This window comes from Lipotes vexillifer, unplaced genomic scaffold (assembly GCF_000442215.2).
Source record: "Lipotes vexillifer unplaced genomic scaffold, Lipotes_vexillifer_v1.1 scaffold1486, whole genome shotgun sequence".
NCBI lineage: Eukaryota > Metazoa > Chordata > Mammalia > Artiodactyla > Lipotidae > Lipotes > Lipotes vexillifer.
The window spans coordinates 315,745-328,713 of NW_006779719.1; the positions used below are offsets into that span (position 1 = coordinate 315,745).

At 45.4% G+C, this 12,969-nt stretch overlaps 1 protein-coding gene across 1 annotated transcript in view; it reads left to right on the forward strand.

The window, feature by feature from the left end:
- Positions 1-12,969, forward strand: part of RCL1 (RNA terminal phosphate cyclase like 1) — a 59,438-nt gene that overhangs the window by 36,104 nt on the left and 10,365 nt on the right. Inside the window, exons 6-8 of the mRNA XM_007452925.1 lie at positions 2,600-2,725; positions 6,779-6,935; positions 12,866-12,969. Coding sequence (XP_007452987.1) covers positions 2,600-2,725; positions 6,779-6,935; positions 12,866-12,969 — 387 coding nt within the window. The remainder of the gene's footprint in view (positions 1-2,599; positions 2,726-6,778; positions 6,936-12,865) is intronic.

A 12,969-nucleotide genomic window follows, 5' to 3' on the forward strand; every position in this document is an offset into this window, starting at 1 on the left:
TGTGGGGTCCTCCCGGACCGGGGCACGAACCCGTGTCCCCTCCATCGGCAGGCGGACTCTCAATGACTGCGCCACCAGGGAAACCCTCACGTGTTTCTTGAGAGAGGGTTCATAGCTTTCATTAGATTCTCAGAGAGGTCTCTTACTCCTGAGAGGAAAGAACCTCTGCTTTGGGATTTAAATCTTGGACTACCAGTAGGAAAAGCAATAGCTGACATCCACTGGGCTCCGACCACACACCAGGCATCGCTGAGCACTTTACGTGTATTACTTCATTTGAGCCTCCAGACCCTGTGAGGAGAGTATTATGATTATCCTTTTCTTACAGATGAAGAGGTGGAGGCACCAAGAATAGCACATTTGTCCCAGAATGATGCAGTTTGCTGGAGCTGACACTTAACACAGATAATCGGATTCTAGAACCCTTAGCCAATCATGGTAGGGCCTCCACGCCAAGCCAGATAGCTCCATAATGACTCTGGGATGCAGCCGGCTTTAAAGTCCCTTTCCTTCTTGACGCCACTGCCTGAATTCTAATATATGCTTCCACTGGCCCTCATTAGCACTGTTGTTAGCCACCCGGTTTCCACATCCCTGGAAGGGTGGGGGAAGAAGGTTGTCTCTGGGAATTCGGATCTGTTTAATTTTGAATCTTAGTTCCGTGACCCAGCTGTCCTAAGTGTGAGCCCTGGAACCAAGAATATGTGGCCCTTGCCTCAGGGTTACCATGAGCATAAAATAAGATGATCATGTACCTGAAAGAACTTTGGAAGACATGAATGCTGTGGGCTTTTGTGTCAGGATAATGACATCTGTATTTTCCCACACAGAGTGGGCAGCTTCAGACCTCAGAAGGATAGCACCCTCCTGGTCCAAAGGGTATGAGACCTGGGACTGTTTGTCTAAGCTGCCTGTGGTCAAAAGTACATTCTGGACAGAAGAGCTGGTGATGTAACTGGGCTCTGTGTGTGTATTGAAAAATCCCTCTTTGCTCTTTCCTCATTTCGGGTTTGTCCTTTGAGTCAAGTCAAATATTTATCGAGCCTTTCTGAGTACAAAAGTAGTGTATTAGAGACTTGTGAGGGATACAGAAGTAGAGCCCCTTTCCTTATGGAGTGTGCGGTCTCATCGAAGAGCAAGGACAGCATGAGTGTATATGAAGGGAGACGTGTGGTAAGTTCAAGTGCAGGCCACAGTCGGTGCTGCCCGGAGGATTTCAGGAGAGGGGGGAACTCTGGGTTGAAGAATGAAGGCAGGCAGATCAGGCCGAAGGATTTGAACACTTTGGTTGGTGGAGCTGGGGGTGGTGCTGTCGGTTTGGGGATGAACACCGAGCAGACCAGGGGGTCCAATCTCAAGATCTGGGAGGGCCCAGAGTTACTGAGAGATTCTCCTTAGCATGAGGAAGCTGGATCTTTTGTGGATGTTCAGGATGGGTCAGAAAGGGGAGCCGGATGCCAGTCAAGTTCTTTGCTCAGTCTCTGAGCATATTGTTTCTGCAGCTCAAATGAAAATTAAATGTGTTATTGACAGGAATTTTCGAACAGTTGGGCGAGGCTGGGCAGACTACACACCTTGTTTTCCCTGTTGGACTTGCTGCCTGGGGTTTGGATCAGAGTAGTGGGAAGATCACATATTGTTACTTGTCTGTTTTTGGTAGCCCCTCGTCCCACATACGCAGCTGCCCCTTGACCGTACAGTGAACGTCGGAAGTGCTTAGTACATATTTACTTCTTATTTGGTAGGTGGAATTGGGGAGCCAGTCTCTGTAACAAAGTCTAATTTTAGGTAATAGTTTACACTTTCTCAAGCACCAGTCTTTTCATATGAGTTGCTAATATCTTTCTCCTTTCCTTTCTGAGGGTGCCCTGTTGTAAAAGTGCTAATTATCAATATTTTGACCACAGGGTAGCAGTTGTGAGGAGCCTGTATCATCCATAAATAGAATCATCAGCACTTAAATAACTGAAAATAGGCTCTTAAGTTAAACACAAAAACCTGTTTATACCTTTATAAACGGCCCCACTATGCTCTTTCACTGATGTTTTTCTGCCTTTCCTGTCAGCCTACCAGGGGGTGGATTGGGTCACACAGGGGCCCAGGTCAGGCCCAGTGTGGTGTCTGTTCTGGCCTTAGGTTCCTAAGAGAAAGACTCAATGATTACAGCAGTGGGGATGGTCAGAGAATACTTCAGAGGGAGCCTGACTCATGCCCTACAGAGGGGCAATTGCCTTTACTTGTTCCAAAATTGAGGTGAACCATTTCTAGGGGAGGAGGGATGGGTAGGCAGTCTAGAGCAGGGTTGACAGCTTTTATTTTATACTTGGCAAGTGTCTATATTGTTTAGATGTTTTTCACCGAGGGCTTTTTATAACAGTACAAAAAATTATATAATAATACAATAATAATAAATAAAAAGAATAATGTAAAAATTAAGTTATGGTACTACAAAGTTAAGTAATTAAATACGGGTGGAGAATAGAATGGATTAGAAGTCCCAGTTTGTTATGACAGTTCCACAAATATTTGCTAGCTTTATGACTGACTTTTCTCTGTTGTGGAGTCCAAGCAGAATGACACCCTTAACTCCAGGTTGCAGGTATTCGGTACGCGTATCACCTCAGATGGCAAACCGGATTGTGGATTCTGCAAGGAGCATCCTCAACAAGTTTATACCCGATATCTATATTTACACAGACCACATGAAAGGAGTCAACTCTGGGAGGTAAGCGTCTGTGCCTTTTTGGAGCCTAATTCCCTAGCCACCCTAGCCTTTATCATACTCCTAGTCTGATTGAAGCTAAAGTTGCCAGCTCTGAGGTTGGGCAGCCAGAGGAAGAATGATTCACAGTTTTTTTTTCCTTCCAACTTACCGCCATTGTCAGCAACAGGCATCTTTTGAGCACCTATCACATGGAAAGCGTCACAGTGCCCAGTGCTGGGTGATGAGGGGTTGAGACGCCAGCCTAGGGGAATTAAAGCCCAGCTATTAATAAACAGTGCCGCAAGCTTTAAATCTCATCTGTCCTCTGTTCCCACAAAAAATTAAAGTAAACAAGTTCTTCCATCCTGTGTAAATAGCAGTTTAGGGGAAAAAATCCTTTGTTGGTTTAAGTGCCAGTCGGCTTCTCTCTCCATCAAGGGGAAAAACACCCCTAGAGCCAAAGAAAGTTGTTATTGCAGATTTGAGTTTGCTTTAGTTAGAGCCTTTGCAGACCTTACTTTAGAAAATAAAAAGTTAATGATGATCTGTGTAATGAAAATATCTGTTTTAAGCTTTGGTTGTATATTTAGAAACCAGCGAGTTAGGGAAGCAATTAAAACCTAATTTTTTATTATGAAAATGTTAAGTATACAGAAAAGTTGAAAGGATAATACCGTGAACACTTGTATATTCCTACTACTTGTAGTTAACAATGAATATTTTGCCAAATTTGCTTTCCTTGTGCGTGGGTTTTTTTTGTTTTTGCCTAACCATTTCAATGTGAATGACAGTATCTTTACACTTTGAATCTGAAGTTTTCAGGTTGTGTCTTCTAAAAATAAGAACATCAGAGACTGACTGTTGTGGGATAAAAAATCAGTTTTTTCCTAAGTTGTACCACAGCTCATCCTTTTTCATAGCTCTTCTGTCTGAGCTTTCTTTAACTTCAGGAAAAGAAGGAAAAAGAGGGTAAAGGAGGGGTGAGTGTGTTATGGGATCTCAGACCTTCATGAGGCCCAAGGGAAAGATGAAGGTGATTTCAGAAATGCAGTGGTGGCTCACAGTCCAGAGCAACAGAGGTGGTGATGTCAGAGGTTAGAGTTGGGAAAGGGTTTGTGTGCAGAGCTGGCCCTTTTTCTGGGAGTTGGAAACGTCAGTGATGGTCCCAAACCTTTGGTGTATTGCTCAAATACCATCAGTGTTTTCCTCATTCATAATGTGGGAGTGATAATAACTGCATCCCTAGGTTACTGTAAAGATGAAAAAAAGGTCACACATGTAAGCCACCAATGCAATGCCTGGCACATAATAGGTGCTACAGAAATGGTAGCTGCTAATGCTGTTATTTCCTTTCTCTTCTCTTCTTGGCCACAGGCCTGGAACTATGTGTCAGCTGTTTTCTGGGGAGAGGGGATTACGAGGGATGGGGGAGGATAGGTAGCAGTAGCAGCTGTCTGAATGGCCTGACTCGATAGTGCCTTGTCGTCCGGCCTCTCACTCTACACAGAAGCAGAGCAGACCTGAAGGCCATGCTGCCTCCAGCTAGAGTGTGGCTTTTTATAATGCCATCGACTCAGCGGACACTAGTGCTGGTCAAGGCCCATACTTGCTAATAATGAGTAGGAAGCTCACACATGGATGGAGATGTGGGCATAATGTAGCCTTGTGGGTTATCAACTCCAAGCTCCACTTTAAAATTTACCTCTAAAACCAATGCATGATGTTAAGTTTGTGTTCCGTTTTCTAAATCTCAAGCTACGGTTGACAAACGGTGATCTTCCTTCTCCATTATGAAATTATAAAGTCGTGGGTAGGTATTCTCCTCTTCTAATTCAGTGAAGTATCCACGTAAGTTAGGCTTATTGAAGTCTGGGAGTGAGAGTTATGTGTGTCCATGGCCTGGAACCTTGGTGGGCAGCAATTTTTGGTGGGCTGTGCCAGCTCTTTGTCCAGTGCACATGTGTCCAGTGTGGTCCCATTTTGATTCTCACAGTCATGACTTTTTGAAAAATCTAGTCCCTCACCAGTTGGAAAGTTTTGGAGGCTGTCATTGGCAAACTGTACCAATGTGCATCTTCAGTGAGGTCACTTGGTGATCAACTACATTGTCAGCATAACTTGAAATAGGCCTGATAATACACATACCCCAAATTGGGGGGCGGGGTGGGGATTGGTGTAGAGTTCATAGAGCTTAATGTGTTATTGTGTTGTTTTCTCTAAAACAAATACAATATCAAATGGAACGGTCTTGATTAAATATGAAGTTCATTGCAATAAGTACACACGCCTCAAAAATTTCACATGGATGGAAAAGTTTAGAAGTTCTTAGGAAATGCATGTAAGTGGGTTAGAGCAGTGATGGTGGCGTATCTCCCTGCATTTTCTCCTCTTTATTTTGGCATGCCACTGCCTCTACTGATGAGCTGGGTGCCCAATCCCTCCTCCTGGTCAAGTGACTCATCGGCAACTTGAGATTGTGCTTTAAATGTCCCATGATGATGCTGGGTGGTATGGTGTTAGATTGTTAAGTGTGACTCAGAGTGCCCTGGAACCGGCATTCTCACTGCACCCTCTTGCCTTGGCAGGTGTTATTAATCCTTGGCTACATAGACAAATCACTTTTTTTTTAAAGAAATTAAGGACTGACCAGTATAGTTCCTCCCTATTGTGAGCTCATACATAGTACATTTGAAACATAAATTTTACGCGTAGTTTTTCTGAAACAAATATTTTGGCTGGTTTTGTGCTAGATGCGTAGAAAGTGCTTCATGAATATGTATGTTGGATTGTGTTAAAGGAGGCTTTATTAAAGCTGTATTGTGCTTGCATGTGGAGTGTACTGCTGGGAAGTAGGTACAGTCGACGCTGGAACAACGCTAGGGTTAGGCATGCTGACCTTCCCTGCAGTCAGAGGCCTGCGTGGGACTTAACACCGTTGACCCTCCACATCCTCGGATTCAACCAACTTAGGATCACGCAGTACTGTAGTACATATTTAGTGAAAAATGTCTATAAGTGGACCTGTGCCGTTCAGACCCGTGTTGTTCAAGGGTCAGCTGTGTGTGTTTAAGAGGCACTGGGCAAGGTAGACGTGAGGTGTCAAATCCGGAAATTTTGTGGAGAGATGCTTGTTTTTATTGTTTGTGGACTGATTTTGTTTTGTATCCAACTGGTTGTCACTAAGCCTCGTGAGAGCAGGGACTCCTGTGCTTACCGTGGCGCCCCAGTTCCCGGGTCTGTGGAAGCTTTCCCCCAAATGTTTGTTGGATGTACGCGTACATGAGTCATTTGTGGTCCTGGACAGGAAGGGTGTTAGGGTCTAGCTGTTGGTGGTTGAAACACACAGGTGAGAACATGGTTCTGGCTTGTTGATTATATTAAGTGAATTCTGAGTTAGAGATGTCCCTTGGGGACAAAAACATTAAGGTGTGACTTCTCTAGGCCCTTTCTCCTCGTGTGGTATTTCTCATCACGGGGGGACAGCCTGCTGTCTCTCAAGGAGAGCTGTAATCAGATGGTCTCCAGGCTGCTTGTACTTCTGGGCTGGTTGTGACTGAGGGCTGAGCAAGTGCCATGGTGGAGAACTTGCGTGGGCTTTGGAGTCTGGAAGATCTGTGTTTGAAGCGCATCTCAGTCTCTTTCTAGCTGTATGGACTTGGTGCAGGTCGCTTGATTTGTCCATTTCCTCAGTTGTAAGGTGGGGATGGTATTATTTACTCTGCAGAATAGTGTCGAGCCCCTACCTCAGAAACTAGGGGCTCTATATGTTGATTGTTACAAACTCTCACAGCAGGATCTTTTACAATGTAGTGAGTGGGGAAAGGTAAGGGAGAGCTAGGGGAAGGGAGTGCTGAAAAGAAAAGCAATGCAAATTTGCCTCACCTTTGGTTCTGTCACGTGTGTGCCCTCACTGCGTCATGTATATGTCCAGTGTGAGCTGGGAGGGACTGTAATATTAAAGACCTGATGTGACCAGACAGAATGATATCAAAAAGATGTTTGTCTTCTCTTTTTACCGGTGAATGTGAACCCTACTTCGTATGCTACTCAGTATCTGTGCCTTTGAATCCCCAGGTCTCCGGGCTTTGGACTGTGGCTGGTTGCTGAGACCACCAACGGCACCTTCCTCAGTGCTGAACTTGTCTCCAACCACCAGGGCCAGGGGGCAGCGGTGCTTCCCGAGGACCTCGGCAGGAACTGTGCCAAGCTGCTGCTCGAAGAAATCCATAGGGTATGTCCTCCGCTTCTGCAGGTCCGGGAGAGGAGCCATCAGGAAGCAGTTCTTTGTCTGTCATTTTTATTCGTTAGCAACTTTTTTCCTCTTTTAAGGGCTTCAGTCAAGGAGTTAGCCTCTTCCTACCCTTTAGACAGTTTAGCATTGAGTAGCTTAATGGAGTAGCTAAACTAGTCAGTGAGCAGAGGCCCAGCCCCACTGGTTTGTTACATATGGCAGGTAAGTTTTTATATATATATATAAATTTATTTATTTATTTATTTATTTTAAATGTTTGGCTGCATTGGGTCTTCGTTGCTGCACGCGAGCTTTCTCTAGTTGCGGCGAGCGGGGGCTGCTCCTCGTTGCCATGCCCAGGCTTCTCATTGTAGTGGCTTCTCTTGTTGCAGAGCACAGGCCCTAGGTGCATGGGCTTCAGTAGTTGTGGCACGTGGGCTCAGTAGTTGTGGCTCGTGGACGCCAGAGCACAGGCTCACTAGTTGTGGTGCACAGGCTTAGTTGCTCCACGGCATGTGGGAGCTTCCCGGACCAGGGATCAAACCCGTGTCCCCTGCATTGCCAGGCGGATTCTTAACCACTGCACCACCGGGGAAGTCCTGGCGGGTAAGTTTTAATGATCGGGAGGGAGGACAGAGAACTGGAACAGAGTCATACAGGAGAGAGAAGGTGAAAAATGAAGCAGGTTAGGCAGTGCCTGGCCAATTGAAGAGCACACATCCGCCGGAGCAAAGCAGGGACCTTCTCTCAGCCCCCTGTCATTGCCATAGGGGGATGGGGGCTCATTCTTTTCAGATTTTTCAAGAGAAGCTGGAAACCTGGATTTGTGTGTGACATTTAATTCAGGTAGAAAACAGTGTCAACAGGCTCGATTTTGTAGGGTGCTTGGGAGCACATAGAAGAGTGTCTAGGGAAGGCCACCCTGTGTCAGAGCACAGTAGGGGCTTGGGAAGAGGGGACAAAGAAAAGGTGACACGATGCTGAAGACAAGACTGCACTGATTACCATTTTGCTTCTGCTGCCCTACTGGTGGGACACGGCATAGACCAGTCTGGCCAAGCCTGTCCCCTCGGTTGCCACAGTCCTTTTTCTCTGTTGATCCATAAGAGCAACACGCACATATGTACACACACACTTTACTCTGTTTCCCAGGGACAGCTGAGGCGACCCAAAATAAGCAAGGAGGAAATTGGGAGAGAAGGAAAGATGATGGCAGGAGAAATAAGATAAGCTGCCTGAAAATTCATTCCTTAAGATCCCATATACTTGGTTAGAGGAGAGTCACAAACCTGTCTCCAAGATTTCTGTTAGTCTGCACCTCAGGAAGGTGAAACATTTTCCTTGACATGCAGAATCCAGGACAGGCTCCAGGGATGATCAGTCCTCTGCTGTGGATGCACACTGGGGCCCACATTCTTAAACTGAGCACTAGCAAGAACTATACACTCATCTCTTTTGGTGTCCACAGGTGATTTGTTCCAGGACCCCTCCTCCCCCCAGTGGATACCAAAATCCGTGGATGCTGAAGTCTGTGTTTCATTACTCACCTCCCACCCCCGCCACCCCCAGTATCCACAGGCTCTGTATCCGCTGATTCAGTCATCTGAAATTGAAAATCAGTCTGTGGTTGGTTGAACCTGTGGATGTGGAGGGCCGACTGTACTCTGGGTGATTCGCTATTGGATGGTGTAGAGTGTTTGTAAATTGTCTTTTTTCTCCAGCTGAAGAGCTGAAGAGCCTTTCATCTCTGTGCTTTCTGTGTATTTATTCTCAGTTACTAGACATCTCTGTGGTTCTTTCCTGAAGTCTTCTAGGAAGTTTTGCTCTGTTTAAAGTCGCAAAAATCACACGTGAGCCCAGTGAAATAAAATCAGTAAGGCTGGTACAGTGGTGATTTTGTTCTTTAATTCTTCCTTTTGCCACTGTGATTTATTAATCAGTGTGGCAAGGTGATGCCTAGGTCATGGGTATTGATCCCTGCACAGGCCTCACTAAGGAAAACAGCTTATTGCCACAGTCTACTCCCCTGATCAAAGTCAGCATTTTTGAAAATATCTCATTGGTCACAAGGTGGAACAAGTAGGAATGAACTGTTTCAAAGTTCATTAAAATTTCCAGCTTATTTAGTGTCTGTCTAATTAAATGGAAGGCAAAGAACCTATAACTGTGTCCTCAGTAGAGGGACCCCATTCCCTCCACTCACCATTCAGCTAGGAAATAGTGGAGGAAGAAAATAGTCTATCACAAGAAATCCCTCGGAGCGAGGAAATATCTTCTCATAATTCTTGAGCAGTCAAGATCTGGCCTCAGCTTTTTCAATGCAAAGTCTTTCCAATGTTTGATGCTAAATTTAGTGATTTTTGAAAGATGGATAGTAACTAAAAGTTGGGAGTAAATGACCAAGAGGTTGCCCTGCCAGTTACTCAGTTCAGGAAGTTTGTCATCTAGATATTTGTGAAGAAAGACTGCTGGAGACACACATGGGTCCCTCAGCTGCTATTGACTCGTGCAGGTTTCCCTGCCTTGGCCCTGGGGTGGCTGGCAGGCCTTCTCTCTGACTGTGGGGACACATCCTTCTCTTTCCAGTGGACCTGGGGGATTTGGATGTATCCCATTACAGGATAGCCCAGTGGGAGCCCCTGGGCACAGCTGGAATATGGGTTTTGTATCTCCGTAAATGGCAGAGTAAAAGCCTCAGGGTGAAAGCACAGTCCACCAGTCCCCAAGAGCGAAAACATGCAATCTGGATTAGGTTATTTTATTTTATTTTTTCTTTACTCTAGTTAAGTTCTGCTTTAAATCGTTCAGTAGTGGCTGGACTGAGTTTTTTGTTTTAAGTCATTAAGAAAACTTCTTTTGTGTGTGTCTATGATCTTTAATTGCTAAAAGGATGAAAATGCATGCAGTTTTTTTTTTGTTTTTTTGTTTTTTTTTTGCGGTATGTGGGCCTCTCACTGTTGCGGCCTCTCCCATTGCGGAGCACAGGCTCCGGGTGTGCAGGCTCAGCGGCCATGGCTCACGGGCCCAGTCACTCCGCGGCATGTGGGATCTTCCCGGACCGGGGCACGAACCCGTGTCCCCTGCATCAGCAAGCAGACTCTCAACCACTGCGCCACCAGGGAAGCCCCTGCATGCAGTTTTTATAATAATTCTTTGTAAGTCTGTGATGTGACATGGTTTAAATAAGTAATAAAAATCCATCCCCTTTGGTACCATTTATTTTTGCCTAAGTTTTAATCCTCTGATCTGATTCCTCTTGTTCCATTTCTGTCTCATCAGTTACCAAGCCCTCTTGGTTCTGTCCCAGGCTTTCTGGAACTGCCCTTTCCTATCCTTCTCTCTGCCCCCATCTACCACCCTCCTCCTTTCCATTCCCCCCTCCCCCGACATAGGTACTGGCTCTCCCTACTTGCAGAGGGGAAATCCTTTCCATACCCTCTCCAGCATCCTCTTCAGCCTAAATCTCCCCCTAAAGCTGCGATCTGATCTTGGTACTCCTGTGCTCGGAGACCTTCACCAGCTTCTCACTTCCCCAGGATAGAGTCAAAACCCATGGCCCAGTTAGAAAAGCCCCACCTCAGTCTGCCTACTCCACCTTATCCCTGAAGTTCTGCATACTTCTCCACAGAGAGCAGACAGCCACTCTCAGGCTGGCCTCCTGGCTGGTCCTTGCTGGCCCTGGGTTGTATCTCCCCCATCCTCCTGCTCTTCCTCCCTCTCTAAACCCTGCGCAGCGCTCCAGGGCCAGCTCAAGTCCCCACCTCCCCAGAGCCTCCCTCTGGTGCCAGGGGAGTGACAACCCTTCTCACACCACCTTGGCAGTCCCGGTGCCCACAGACCCCAGCTGCCGCGTAACTTTGTCTTCACCTTCACTTGTTACTGGTTCCTGCTCATATTTCGTCTTTGTAATAAGATTGAAGCTACTTTGCACAAGGCTTGTGTCCTGCTGTCCGGGCGGCCCCACCACTTCCTCTGTTGTATCCTGTACACAGACCCTAATATATTTATTGCAGTAAAATGTTGGTTCAGTACATAATAAAAATCAATTGAGGGCTTCCCTGGTGGTGCAGTGGTTGAGAGTCTGCCTGCCGATGCAGGGGACACGGGTTCGTGCCCCAGTCCAGGAAGATCTCACACGCCACGGAGCAGCTGGGCCTGTGAGCCATGGCCGCTGAGCCTGCGCGTCCGGAGCCTGTGCTCTGCAACGGGAGAGGCCGCAACAGTGAGAGGCCCGCATACCGCAAAAAAAAAAAAAAAAAAAAAAATCATTTGAGAATAGCAGAATAGCAACATAGTGCTAGGAAGCGGAGACTGAAGAGAACAGTTTAATTTTAGGCAGTCTCATGAAAAGGAGCAAGTTCTGTAAAACAGATAGTTTTGTTAAATCTTCTTATGTTAATATATTTTGTTATATATTCTTTTTTTTTTTTTTTTTTTTTTTTTTTTTTCAGGCCTCTCACTATCGCGGCCTCTCTTGTTGCGGAGCACAGGCTCCAGACGCGCAGGCTCAGTAGTTGTGGCTCACGGGACTAGTTGCTCCATGGTATGTGGGATCTTCCCAGACCAGGGCTCGAACCCGTGTCCCCTGCATCGGCAGGCGGACTCTCAAGCACTGCGCCACCAGGGAAGCCCTGTTATATATTCTTTTATTCTCCATGGGTCAGGTTTTCCGTTTAGATGGAAATATATGTGCTGGAACTCCTCTCTTCCTAAAATTTGCTAAATGAGATAAATATTGTCCTTTATTAACTCAGGTAGATGAGGAAGAGCAGTAGGTTTCATAAAGGCTGGCAGTAGGACCCACTTCTGATTTTCCTACTCCATTGTCCTCAATGAAGTCTAACAGCAGAGAATGAGTGTCTGTACCTGAGAATCGATTTATTCCCTACCTTATGTGCATTAAAAAAGGAGAGAGGTGTACCCACATAAGCAGCAGTGGGTGACCACTTGTCCCATTCCAAGTCTGGGAGAGTCTAGCCTTGAACAGTGATGTGCCATGGTTAGAAACTGGATTTCTTGTTGTGAAATATGCAAAGTATGTAGACATTCAAGGTCATCCTGCTTTCAGTATGTACAGTGTAAATTTAAACTGTTGTAAATAAAGTTATCCCAGAGAGGATGATCTGAAATAAAGGCATTCTTCAAGGCACAAATGGAAGCAGCAGTAATGCATGCATCAAGCAGAAGCAAAATGGCTGAAGTGGTTGAAAAATTCGAGAATGAAAGAAGAAAGGCAACCAAAGCAGTTGTTCTTCAGGAGAAAGTTTTTGAAGAGAATTTTGTCCTGCTTATTGATTTGGAAGAACAGGGAAAATGGGGGAAAATAATGCATAAATAATAAGAATGGAGGGATCTGGTCTGAACAGTTCTCTAGTTCTAAGGCACACAGGAAGAGTTAAAGAGGGGAATCTAACGTGACATGGCAGGCAGTTTCTGAATGTCATTGAATGTGTTGTAGGTAAGACCCTTGAAAGGGAAGGGTCCTCTCATGTCAGATTAGCTGTGGTGTTCTATGACAGATTAAGTAAGTAGAAATGTCATTCACTTAACCCTTGGTAATTACGCATTGCCTATAAATGATTATGCTTTTTTGCTTTTATGTTCTGCTATGGCTTTAAGTACCAAAGCAAAGTTTCATTTTTCACTAGATATACCTCGGTAAACTTAAATGTCTATTCATTCTGATAGTCTCAGCTCTTACAATTGTTTTGATTAACTGTTAGTTTAACCCCCTACAGTTACTTGATATGAGGATAACTCTTTAAAAGACACTTATTCTGTTTTATTATTGCTTGAACTTTGCCATCTGCTCTTCTGTGGTTCTGATACTCTGGGCATCTGTGTCTGTTTTTTTTTTTCCCTCTGTTTTGTTGGTTTTCCATTATCTGGTTTGGTACAATGATTAATCCTTAAAGTGTTTGTGTTTACAGGGTGGATGTGTAGACTCGACCAACCAAAGCCTGGCTCTGTTACTCATGACCCTTGGACAGCAGGATGTTTCCAAAGTCCTTCTCGGACCACTCTCTCCCTACAC